The sequence below is a fragment of the Branchiostoma floridae genome, chromosome 5 (genome assembly GCF_000003815.2).
Source record: "Branchiostoma floridae strain S238N-H82 chromosome 5, Bfl_VNyyK, whole genome shotgun sequence".
NCBI classification, from domain to species: Eukaryota; Metazoa; Chordata; class Leptocardii; order Amphioxiformes; family Branchiostomatidae; genus Branchiostoma; species Branchiostoma floridae.
The window spans coordinates 11271531-11284228 of NC_049983.1; the positions used below are offsets into that span (position 1 = coordinate 11271531).

Here is a 12698-nt window from a genome sequence, read left to right on the forward strand (position 1 = left end):
TGATTTCATAGAAGCTTTATTCTAATAGTATCTTATTGCAAGTCCATGCCCATGTGGCTATGTAATTGCAAGTGAACATAGAATTGATACAAACGTACTAACATGAAGGGACAACAAGTGAATAATATAACTTCTAATATACTAAGATTAGTGATTGAATGGATATACAGTGTACAGAATAGGGTTCTATACCTACGTTATAATACTATTGCGGGGTTTGACTTCTTTGAAAACAACAAAAAGTACACTGACTTTGATACCGCCAACTATATGGTACAGAATAGAAATACAAAATCAATGTGTGTGTTTTGCAGGTCGTTCAGCATCAAACTGGTGCCGAAGAGCAACCTGATCCTGCTGGCTGTGGGCAGCAGCTGTCCCTGTAACCTGGTCTCCAACTTCGACCTCGTCCCACAGGAAGTCAGCTATATCCTTCACAGCCATGTATTTCTAAGTTGGTTACTTATCTGTAACGCCATAAGTTCCACCAAGGAAGTTAGCCCCCTTGCTTCATCGATCAACAACCACAGAATCAACTAACAATCCTGGTCTTGTTATTTTACAGCTTTCTACACCTACAAATGTTTATCTCGAATAACTTAAATAGGGTTCTAGTCTTGCGCTTTTATTACTTTACTCTGATATCAGGTATAGTGTAAGTGTCCCTGTCGTAATGGTGGAGTGTTGCTTGCTTTTAGTTGATTTGATCTGCAGTTTTACTTTCATCATTTCTTTCGATTGAAAGGTAATCCTCGTTCAAACGGTCTAGAAACAATAGCTGACCCTGTGAAGGGTAAATAGATAGTTGTGATCGAGCCGTTAGCCAGCTATGCTAAAAACGATAACAGCAGTTTTTATTGCTTTTGCATATAACCTTTTTTACGATGACGTTCTACGTAATTTAGTGACACCTATGGGGGCTGTACATGTGGTAGAAAATCTTACTCCGTATCTAGCTTGTATTCCTTGACTGCTGTGCACATGGCTCCAATGACACCCTGCTCTGTGAGAGACGGTTGTCACAAAAGGAACGTCGCCGGCCAGACAAATGCTACAACTACCACGCCAAGGTGAGATCGCCTTTTCTTCAAAATCTGACCATAAAAAGATAATTCCCATTCAAATGGTTCAAGCTTGCTAAAACATTTGCAAAAATATTCTTACCTGTTTGGTGATTTTTTGTTCTACAGGAAGATCCAAAGAAATGTGGACGAGCCAGTTCTCTGGTGGTGTCACCGCTGCTTCTTCTCCTCACCCTTCTCTTCACGGTCAAAGAAGCCTTCCTGCCGCGCACGTGAGGATCGCACGGTGGCGCTACAGACAACACTTCATACTCCAATAACTCCGCGTGCAATGCTGTGCATGATGACAGTCAAGTGTCCAAAGAGGAAATATTTTACTCTTTCTATGATGTACCAATCTTATATCTACCCGTGACTTCTTGTGACTTATAGCGGTGTACTCCCGTTCCATTTGTCTTCTGTTTGTTTGAAGACTGTACACCCAATTTATTAGTGTTGGCAATTTTCCATCCTCAAGTCGACCTTTCAAGATTTCTGTGACCTTCCAATTGCAATGGAAATTATTTTCTGCATTGAATCCAGAAGTCATAAGATCCGTTTATCTATTATCAAGCTGACATGAAATCTACAGAACACCTTACGATCAAGTATTTCATACCTGGACTCGAGAAGTACAGAAGCATCACGGTTCTGTTCGGACGCAGCACAGAGTGAGTTTTATGGATTTACAAGATTTTGTCAGAAAGAAATGATGTGTATTTTGTAAGTAGAGGGAAGAAAAATGAGGGCAACTGTTGTTTTTGCCGATATTACGAAGTCTGTTTTACCTGACCTCCTAATTTTTTTATTATCACGACTGGGGTCTCTAAACATCGAGTTGTTTTAGTCTTCTAGTTAGCTTTGTTTGTCATGTAGGTAGCATGTATCTGGTTTAGTTAGCGTATGCGTAAATGTTCGTCTACATCAACTAAAACAGATGTTTTATTTTTTATACCTTTTGTGCAGTAGAAAAACAAGGTGCATAGAAATACTTGGGACGAAAGGATTGCGAAATACGTTTAAGACAAAGTCGCACCCTTTTGGCCCATCGTGTGAAAGAATAGGCGTGTTCATGATCAAATCTTAAAGTATCACAAAAAATCAAGTCAAAGTAAGGAAGGCGTCTTTGTGACTAATTTTTTTTCCTTCAAAGCCATCTGATTACCACTTTGAACAGTACATGATGGACAACACATACTTTTATTTATAGTTGTACTTTATTCAACAAAACACGTCCAGATATACATCGTGTGTTTCTTTGACAAAATAATCACAGTGGCTGATGGCTATGTAAATAATCGAAGGATGCTACAGCTACTGAATCTAACAACAATCGCAACACTGTAGGATAGGCTCTTTTCATTAATAAACATATAGGAGAACATGTAACATGCTTGTGGAAATGTCACATCATTAACCAAGATAACGTTGATCTTTTAGAGACGTACTGTTGCCTTATATGCTGTGATCGCTAGCCTGAGACCCAGGCTTGGTCAGCTATAGTATAGTTGGCGGTTGTTACCCCGTCATCACGTCTGGCCGAGAGAAGCCAAGATTGGCGCGATCTAAAGCCAAACAGGACTGGGTCTCAGGCTAGCGGTCGGAGGAGTTTTTGAAAAGGACTGTTGTACAAGAACGGATAGCCTGATACATATTAGGGATCTTTACAGATACATGTCGACGGTCTGAATTTTGGCGACGCCTAAGGGGCGAGCCAAATCGTATATTATTTTTGTTGGTACAATTTTAACACCGCATTGAGTTGTGTGATTAGATTATTTCTTGCATTACATTATGATTGCAAACGTTTGGAAGCACTGCTTAAAAATGTACAGGTGAGAGAGAAAACCCTTATTTTCTACGGTGACTTTGTTTTGTTAATAATGCTTTTAATGTGTTCGAACACAAACAGAAAAGTGTATGATACTCCGTAAAGTCTGTTTACGAGAATAAGGAGCGTAGTGTTTCTTGTTACAGTAAAGGTTCACACAATATGAATAGATAGAAATCTGGTCTGCAATTTATGGTAAAGATATTCGGCTTGTACAATAAGTCTTGTACAATAATTTGTAAAGAACAAAAAACAGAGATTCTAACATTATCAACCTTATGTTGATTGAAAGCTGTCAATATGTCAGTGTTTACAAACTTACTTTGTAGAGCGCACATGTTGATAAATCTGTGTGTGACTGAAAGGGAATTAATTTCTTGTGTCTTAATCCAGCGGAGCTTCTATTTCGGATTGACAAGTCTGTGCAATCGAAACATAACAATATATGTGATAGACAAAAATGCATGCATGCATGGTTTGTAGTCTGATCTACAGGTACATTATGTATGTATTCTTCTAACTTGGTGTCGAGTTGATTTCGGACTCTGGCTACTGAGAATGTATCTGTTTTTTGAACGATGTTGCCATGTCAATTTGTACATTATGTGAAACTCGAATGTTTCTTAATAAATCATTCTATTTGTCTGGAAATGTAGTTACATGCGTCGGTGTGAGTAGTCAAATCATCTTGAGTCTTGAATGTTAATGGTCGTTTATTTGAACATTTTTACCATTTTTTTTAATTGACTGTATTGCACCCACAAGTACTAAGTTACGCACTTTATCTATTACACGCTAAACATACATACCCTACAGCGACCTGCTACAAAGAAACTGCTTGGATTTGGTTAGAAACAAAAAAGACAGAAATACGCTTGCATTTGATCAACGGCTCCTTGTTTCACAAATCTGGATGAAATCGGGATGTTGCAGTCCTTCCGAAAGTGCCAATCTATAGAACCACTTCCATAGGTACATTGTAAAGAGAACTAATACCCCATATATATATAGTAGGTTTGTTTGTGAAATATATATAAACATTGTCATTCTTGATTTCAAATGTTGGATTTTCGAAATCAAAGTCAAGGAAACCTTAAAAATTCAAACCCCTTTGTGAGCCTTTCGTGATGTTCCCATTCCCAAAAAGACGAAAATTAGGCAATTTGACGGTCGTTTTAGCCATTTTTCTAGGGGCGGCCGCGTGCGGTACTGCAGATTGGGCTCTGATAGGGTACTAGTATGTAGTTAGAACTCCAGCTGCCACATTATGATCTTTCACCCGAACATCTGCTAGAAGACCATTTCCGATTTAAGGATTATGCGTTTCAGTCTTTTTTCCCTTTCTTGTACTTTGTGTCTTTTCGTTGTGATATTTACTTGTATACTTGTCAAAATGCATATTCACGTACGCCGACAGTCCCAATTCCCAAACAACATTACGTCACCCAGCAGCAGACCTTGACATTAATCAAATAAGCACTCGTGGAGTCTACTAGTCGGATCGAAGTTCATATAGCAGATGTATAATCTAATTGTCTTTGGATAATAACATCATCTTTGTTCCATTTGAGGCGTTATTAATCTTGTTATTTCACTCCCCCTGGGCCTTTAATGTGATACCCCCCATGCAATGTCCACAGCCTTGAGGTAAGTGATAACTGATAAGAACACGGGAAGGAATGAGGAACGGACACCCATCAAACGCGAAGCAGATCTAATATTCTACAAACCACGCGGCACGCAATCAGAAATGCACCTTGACCTCTGCTACTACTACTAATGTCAGACCAGGACAATTTTCCAACGGACAAAACTTATATCGATAATCAAGTAAAAGAAAAATACCTTTTTCTTCTAAGCATTGTTCTGGTCAGTGGGTCGTCTCATAGATGATCCCATATAATTTCTTGACATCTCGTGAAGCACCTACGGGGGTGGGTTTGGTCAACTCCCTTCGGCAGCGAGTCCGTGAGAAGAAACGGGTACGGTCTCGCGTGTTTGAGGATTTAGGAGTATGGGGAAGACGAACAGACGTGCGTCCAGCTGGTGTGTCCAACACAGGTGAAGATGATTACTGGTCGTGCGCTGCAATTAATTTCATCATTTCAGATAACCAATCGTACAAGTGCATTCTTTTGACCAATGACACCGCAGGGATTTTCTATACTAGACCAATCGCATCATGGACTAGCCCCTGTGTTTACCTGTATGAAGTCCCAACAATTGCTTTTAAACAAATATGTTGAAATCAGATGTAACATTAGAATTAAAACGAAATGGATTGTTTCTCCCTCCCCACACCCTCAACTAGAAGTAAAACGGATAGTCCTACCTCCCAATACCATCAACTTGAAGTCCATGCCTTCTTTCATAACGTAGATTGTGTACATCTCTTTTTTGGGTGGAGGAGATAAACAACTTATAGAATTCATGCAAATGAGGACCTTATTTGCAGAATCAATGACGAACGCAATTAACACATCAGTTGTAAAGATTGAAATCATTTGGGAGAAGGTAAGGGGTCGTGGAACTCTAGTATTGTAGTTGAGAATATCACAAGTGCACATGCCGTGTACATCATCATTCATATCACGATTGTACTTCGACATTCCATTCCCAAAGGTCACTTGAATATAAGCAGACAGCGCTGCCCAGCGGAAGCTACATGTAGAGCAAGCTCAAGACAAAGCCGCATTCAGACCTCACTATTCACACCTGTCCCCGCGCACCGGAGCCAGGTGGTCGATTAACTCAATTTTACAGGATAACCAATCAGGGTAGTTATGCAAATGAGCGTATATGCTAATGAGGGTAGGGGTATAAAAGGGGAGATATTATCACAAACAAAAGCGCACAGTTTGGCTTTGGGGAGGAAAAGTAGGAGGTGGTTGGGAGAAGCAGGCGGGGAAAATAGGGATAGTAGGAAGGGAATGGGGATGCTGAGATGTGAAGTAGTATGTGTACCCTAGCCACCCACCCGCCCGTTTTCTTATAGCTCGGGACGGGGCATTCGCATCGCTCTCTGGTCAGGTGTCTGGGGCGCGGGGATCGGTGTGGCGTTATGAATTTTTCACTATTTATATGTGCTGGTGCCTCGTGTGATGGGATTGCCAGGCGAGGTGTAGATAGGACTGCAGATGCCTGAATGGTTGTTCGTAGTAAATAATGCGCATGTTCCTTATTATACGTAATGGTCTTTACAAAATCAGTTAATCATTCTATCTGTCAAACTTTATTGCCTACTAAGTGTAAAGGACGCGAACTACACTGTAAAAGTCTTACAGTTTCGCCACTCTATAACCTATGAAGCAAACGAGCAGGGAACGAAGGTTTCCAATGATAACCATCACCGTATTACCAAGACACTCACTGTATCATATATATGCCTGACACAGGGTGTGAATGTGCCAAGGTTCTCCATTGCCACATGGTTGCCAAGTAATAACCCTTCTTATCGGTTGGTTATTTACAGTATTAGAACCAAGAACCTTAAAGTTTGTTTTATTTGGAACTTTGTAGATGTGCCCCACGAAGGCACCAGTCCGGTTGTACGTTACGACTCATTCTAACAAAGACTTGGTTCCTACCTGTCTGAGGAGCAAATTTATTCTCGGCAATACTGGCAATGTTAACTGGGTACTAGTGTTTGCGTTGCTATTGACCATTACGATCGCTGTTATACGATGTTTACATTCCCGGATTCATGCTTGTTGAAAGGAACGACACACTCCTATGCGCCTGGTGTGCTTTCCGATGGTTCTCCTAATGTCTTGCATGCAACGTCTGCCTGACTGTACTGTTGCTGTTCACATTCCAAATTTTCGCCGCAACTTTGCTCCGGAAAACTTGGGCTTTGTATCCTAGATATCATACACTCCACAACAGGTATGGTATGTGAGGTAAATGTTTGTGCCTAATTGACTGTTTGTCTTCGCCATATTGTGGCAAAGCATTTCCTTATGACTTAGCACTTCGGAGTGGAAAACCAGATACGCTATTCAACGTAGAGCAATATCTGCATAGCTGGAACATACACAAAGTTACTTAAGAAAATATCTACTGCCAGAAAGTAAGTTATTTAACTTTTTGAACTACCATGATAACATGTACAAACCGACTGTGCTCCTGTTTGACCACCTGGTGTTGGCAATGGGAACTTGTATAAATAAAGCTGTTTCAAATGTTTCTAGTAGTCATCGATTAGTGGAAAAGTACAAATGTCTACGGCATTTTCTCTCTACCAATATAGCAAAACCAAGGGACAGGACGCAGGAATCGACGAACTCCCCTCTAGGGGTGGGATTGCGGTGGATTGAAATGAACTAACTAGCAGTTTCCCGTAGATTTCAACATCAAATTCGACTCGTTTCAATGGCAGGTGCAATAAACGCAACCAAATTGATAGCTATTCGAACCGAATAGATTTGACTCTTGAATTGATTCGCATAGATTTGCCGAGTGTGAACAAGACTTTATTGTGTTTGCCCCTTATGACGTCTGCAAATATCCCAGACCTCGTGATTACGCGTCGGTAAGGTGACCTCAATTTACTTCCGCATTTGGCAGCGGCAGTTCTGATAGTTCTCCTTTCATCCAGGTACCACGATTCCCATCTCTGTGCAGCTGATCTAAACCACAAGAACAAGCTGTTTTGAAAAAAACAAACACCGTTGTGCAACCCTTTCTTCAAAACCGAAATCGCGGTACAACATCGACAGTTAATCGTCGACTCCACCTGACAGCAACGCCCACCTTGGCAAAGGACAAAGTAAGTAAAGAATAGTGGTAGAGAATTTCATATGGATGTAGCTTATATTGTAGTGCCTGTGCTTTAACACAGAACAGTTTTCAGTATATCGTTATGACTTGATACTTATCATCAGTAAACAAAACCTAGTTTTTTTTCTATCACCAAACGTAATGAAATCTGACATAATGACAACTAAGTAACCTCAAATACGCGGACAGCCTGTCTGCACTACGTGAGCAGTAGGTGAACTTCGCCCGGTGTATTTCACAAACATGTTTGCGGGGTCGCGAGGGTTATCAGTCCAACTGGGCGGTGAGAAGGCCTCCCGTTGAACACCAGTGTATTTTTGACTCGCAAAAGTAATCTAGAGTAAGTTACTAAGTTAGAGTACAGAACGTCAGGTGCGAAAACTGTGTGTACTCTTATTATTTACCTGTCCTGGTCGGGTCGAACAATCGATTTTGATCACTGCGACAATATAATTACATAATTACGTCATACAGTTCGTCAGCCACCCACATTTATCATTCCGCCTGACTGATGTAGTTTGTGTTGCCAGATGTATCTGCATTGGTATTTGCACTGTCAAAAAGCTATAACCGCCATTCGCCATAGCCAGTGTCACACGGTTGCGGTATACCGGTAGCGGCTTGTTATGTTAGTTAACGCGTCACCACAGGTATTCTGGAAATGGTACTGTTCTTTCGATAAACTTGTGGTAACTTTTTAAAGACGCTGCACAGTGTACATTTCAATGATGGCTATGATTTCTTTATCTTTTCAGATATATACGGTTCCGAAGGGTCAAAGTCATGGAACAAACGGATAATTTGAAAAGAGCAGTAAGGTTCTATAGACACATGATCATTCGGCGTCTGACACTCGCTAGTCAGCATACAAATACGGACGTGCTGCCAAAAGTAGCAGCGAAACTTGGCGACAACTTTTTGCACGACTTGAAACTTAAGAAAGGAGAGTTAAAGTCGTCGGTCCTCGTTAGACACATAGTTTCTGGATACCAGGAGGAAGACGAGGCGAAGATCACCAACTTCTGCCAAATACTTCGTCATGACCGCAACCTTGGACTCGGCCTATTGGCGGATTTGATCGAAAGTTACCCGGGTCTGCGTATGTACAGAAGTAAGCCACATACCTTAACTGTGCACAGAGGTTTTTTAGAGTTCTAAAGGTCTTAAATCTGTGATATTGCCGTTACTTACGTAGATTCTAGCGCGACTTACTATTTTGCCATTATGTCGGTAATAACAAGAGACATGCATACGGCTAAGTGGTAGAAAGTATGAGTAAGCATTCTACGGCATTCTAGTAGTACTAAGTAACTGCATAATCTAAGGTATGTAATGGAAAGAGTGAACCAATCCGCTCTCTGTTCTTCCCAGGCCAGTGGAATCTACTTGACCTCCTGTCACAGATAGCGTCATTAAGAGCTGTCATACAACAACTCGGGAAGTGCCTGCACCTGGAGAACGATGTCATTGAGCGATGTAAGCGGCAAAACCGACAACCATTGGATAAGGTCAGGGCCATCCTGTTCTATGGTCTACAGAGTCTCGGATGCACAACCTCGCTTGCTCAGGAAGTCCTCGGACTCGTCTACACAACTTTGAGAGAGAAGCGGGAAGAAAACTCGGCCCTTCTTGGACTTCTAGGTACGACAAATTTCATACGTGCATATGAAATAGTGCTTTTCAAATTGAAAGCTGAATGAAAATGAGAAATATTAACGCTATACTATATTAACTGGGCGATCAAAGTTGTCTGTTCGTGGCTCTCTATTCCATGTCATACCAAAATACTTGTACATGTTAACCCCTGTGTTGCAGAGAATGCACCACCACATGGGGTTTATACGCTCTATATGGATTTCAAACTCTAGTTTCAAGAAGAAATCGGTATCTAATTTCCTAGCTTTCCTAATAACGTTGATACTCACAATAGAAATCGTAGCATTGACCATTGTCTCAAATCTTGACAAAATTTCTTCTACCGTAGAGGCGTTGCGGTCACAGATTGACGAGTGGAAAGACATCAGGAAAGACTCTGACGAACAAGGTGCTACATGTGATGCAGATGTCGACTATGATGACGACTTTGAAGACGTTTCTGACAGTGACGATGATGGCTTCGAAGAAGGGTCGTACTTTTCGGACTTTGAATCTGACGACAGCAGAGGTAGCGAAGATGAGAAAAAGCTTTCTCCACGCCAGAATGACAGCGGGTCTGAGGGAGAAATAGAGGAATGTTTGGACATGACAAACAAACCAGTACAAAGCAAGGAGCGCGCCAGTGAATCTGAAGAAGAAATCGAGGAATGTATTTTCAGTGACAAGAAAGATAAATCACTACATCGGGAGTCTAGATCGTCAAGTTCAATCAGCAAAGTTGTTGACATTGGATCTGAGGAGGAAATAGAAGAATGTATTGATGATGGCAGGAAAGGCAGACAGTCATCCAGACCAGTGGCGTCATCTGGCAAAGGGGTAGACAGTGATTCTGACGAAGAAATTGAAGAATGCATTGTCGGCAGCTCCAAACCTAAGAAGGGACCTCTCCAAAGAAGAACCTCTCCAAAGCCAGCATCGACATCACACCAAGTGAGCACGGGCTCGAAAAGGCGAAACAGTAATAGAGGACCAAGCAGTGCCCAAGCAACAGGACGGGTACGAAGAAACAGCCTCCATGACGGCACGAGAGGTCGGTCGCAAAGGACTGTGGTTCTAGGGGAACCGCAGAGCAACAGAAGCCAGACGTCAAGGTACGCGTTTGTTTCGGTAATCACTTTAATAGCGGCTAGCATGAGACTGTTACACAATAAATTTCTCTCTTGTATATGGCCAAATATATCAGTTCACTTGGTCATCTAGCTTAAATTTCTATGTTTGGCTATATATAAATGCACGCAGTTCCGACAAGAACCGTTCTTTGCGAAATCTTTCTTTCTCGCCGCAAGATCTAGATGTCAAATTCATTATGATGTAACACCGCAGGAAACAGACAGGTGGCGTCTCAGCAGAAGCCCCATTGCAGAATAAGAACATGGCGGAGCGAGACCGGGAAACAGCAGGAGATGGAAGAAGTTGTCATGAAGGACACGCCATCAGGAAACTGGAGGATAAAGTAGAAAAACTTGAGGCGCTTATTGGGAAGGTAAAGAAAATTGTTTTAAAAAATATCCTTAAAATGCACTCCTCTGCCAAGATTCTACATCTGCATTGTATCACCAGCAAATCACACATGACGTGACACAATACCTCTGCGCCTAGAATTGTTATGTGTAAGGTACTGACTGGTTTTAGCTGTTCTTCGGCCTACAAGAGTGGTTACAATTCATGTTTAGATAATAGGCAAAATCCGCTGAAAAACGTTATTTTCTTACCTTACTTTCCTTTCCATTCCAGATCGGCAAATTCTTTCCTCACATACAGGGACACGAAACAGGTAAACAAAGAGATATCACTATGTTTTTTCCTGCTCTGCTGTTTTCTCATTATTATTCACCTGCCAAATCTTTAAATTGGTTCATTTTGGCCGTTTATGGTTCATTTTAGGTGAGTAAAATACCCTCGAGTATTTTTTTTTTGATAAACCGTATTATCTTACTTATGTTACTGATGTACTTACTTATTTTACTGATGTGCTCTTAGGGTAGTTCCTGCTGGGGTATATAGTCATTTGGGACTGGCTCATTTAACATTGGGTTGCTATCGTATTTCATGATTCAATTTTGTAACGTTACATGGTGATAATGAAAGGTAATGGCCCATTGTGCATTGAGGTACCCGAGGAAGGGACCATTGTTGCACAGGGGTTAAGTTGGGAGAGCTCAATTTTGCACCGAAGTTCACTTATGGAATTTTCCATTTTTGCATTGGGGTGGAACAATCCATTTTCACGGAAAGGGACATGGGGTGAAATGTAGCGCGTTGGATTGCAAATATTGAATTTCGCTGCAACTTATCACATTATGTCTTTGCAGGGACTTCGAGTAGACCTTCAACCTCGATGTCTAGAAAAGTAACAGAGATGCAACTTAGTAAGTTGTCTCAGTTCATAGGGAACGACTGGGAATCACTGGGCAGAGAGTTGGGATTAAAGGCTGTCACCCTATCACAGATAAAGTGCGAAAACCCGCTGCAGGTGGAGAGGGTTTTCAACATGCTTTTGAAGTGGAAGAACCGAAACTATTCCACTGCTACCGTTCAGACCTTGTACACGGTAATAAGTCGCTGGGATGGAGTCAAGATAGACGCGCTAGATTATCTGAATTCTTTTCGGTGATTCTTTAGCAGCAAAATATTTTGTATAATGTATGTAATATATAAACTATATCAAATGTTATTGCCAAATGCAACCTAGTTCACAACAACTTGCCATGGCAACTAATATTTCATCCAGACGCATTACACTAAAGATCTAAGACTTAGTTCTGTGTTCGTGAGAGGAAGAATAGTGTAATACACACACACACACACACACACACACACACATGCATGCATACACGCACACACGCGCACACTTACATACACATGCCCATGTCGAGTAGGTGTAGCGGAGACTCCGTATGGAAATGGGGAAATGTCATTTTAATTTGGGAAGTTGCCAATATTTTGTATTATAGATCATCAATCATAAATCATATGACTCACTGCGCATGTACAATATAATACAGTAGCTTGCTTGTAGTCTGAAGCACAAGACAGGCAGACAAGCCTGCACACGATCCATTTATCAGTGAGATACCTGCAGAACTTATGCAATGTGCATCTACAGACATCAGAATAAAATAACAAATAACAACTTCATGTGTTTTGTACATTTATTCATCCATGAGTAGAAACATGACAGCAAATCCGACAGAAGAAGAAAACACTCAGTCATCAGCAGTTCTTACCAACTATCACAAAATGCAACATAGAACTGCAAAAGCAAAACATCCAGGGGATACTCATCCTCAGTGTAATGAAACATTTCAGTATGCGCATGTTGTTCTTTGCAAGAACTGATATGATTTGAGGAGTTGTGTAGAGACAACAGA

General features: G+C 41.1%; 2 protein-coding genes across 2 annotated transcripts in view; both read left to right on the forward strand.

The window, feature by feature from the left end:
• LOC118415148 (voltage-dependent calcium channel subunit alpha-2/delta-3-like) overlaps positions 1 to 2559 on the forward strand; it is a gene marked incomplete in the record, with an annotated part of 40377 nt that extends 37818 nt beyond the window's left edge. Inside the window, 3 exon segments of the mRNA XM_035819517.1 lie at positions 315 to 427; positions 982 to 1070; positions 1191 to 2559. Coding sequence (XP_035675410.1) covers positions 315 to 427; positions 982 to 1070; positions 1191 to 1298 — 310 coding nt within the window.
• A 5045-nt stretch (positions 2560 to 7604) lies between these two features.
• Positions 7605 to 12439, forward strand: LOC118416448 (aspartic and glutamic acid-rich protein-like). Its single transcript, XM_035821550.1, has 7 exons — positions 7605 to 7660; positions 8427 to 8782; positions 9043 to 9312; positions 9656 to 10418; positions 10651 to 10810; positions 11062 to 11101; positions 11640 to 12439. The coding sequence occupies exons 2-7, from the start codon at positions 8455 to 8457 to the stop codon at positions 11939 to 11941; spliced, it is 1863 nt and encodes a 620-aa protein (XP_035677443.1). The 5' UTR covers positions 7605 to 7660; positions 8427 to 8454; the 3' UTR covers positions 11942 to 12439.
• The last annotated feature ends 259 nt before the right edge of the window (positions 12440 to 12698 follow it).

Bases quoted from the DNA above. Each gene is read 5' to 3' on its own strand.
- LOC118416448 (XM_035821550.1), top strand. From the start codon at position 8,455: ATGGAACAAACGGATAATTTGAAAAGAGCAGTAAGGTTCTATAGACAC. The intron at 9,313-9,655 runs GTACGACAAATT...CTTCTACCGTAG, and splicing joins GGCCCTTCTTGGACTTCTAG to AGGCGTTGCGGTCACAGATT. The intron at 11,102-11,639 runs GTAAACAAAGAG...ATGTCTTTGCAG, and splicing joins CATACAGGGACACGAAACAG to GGACTTCGAGTAGACCTTCA.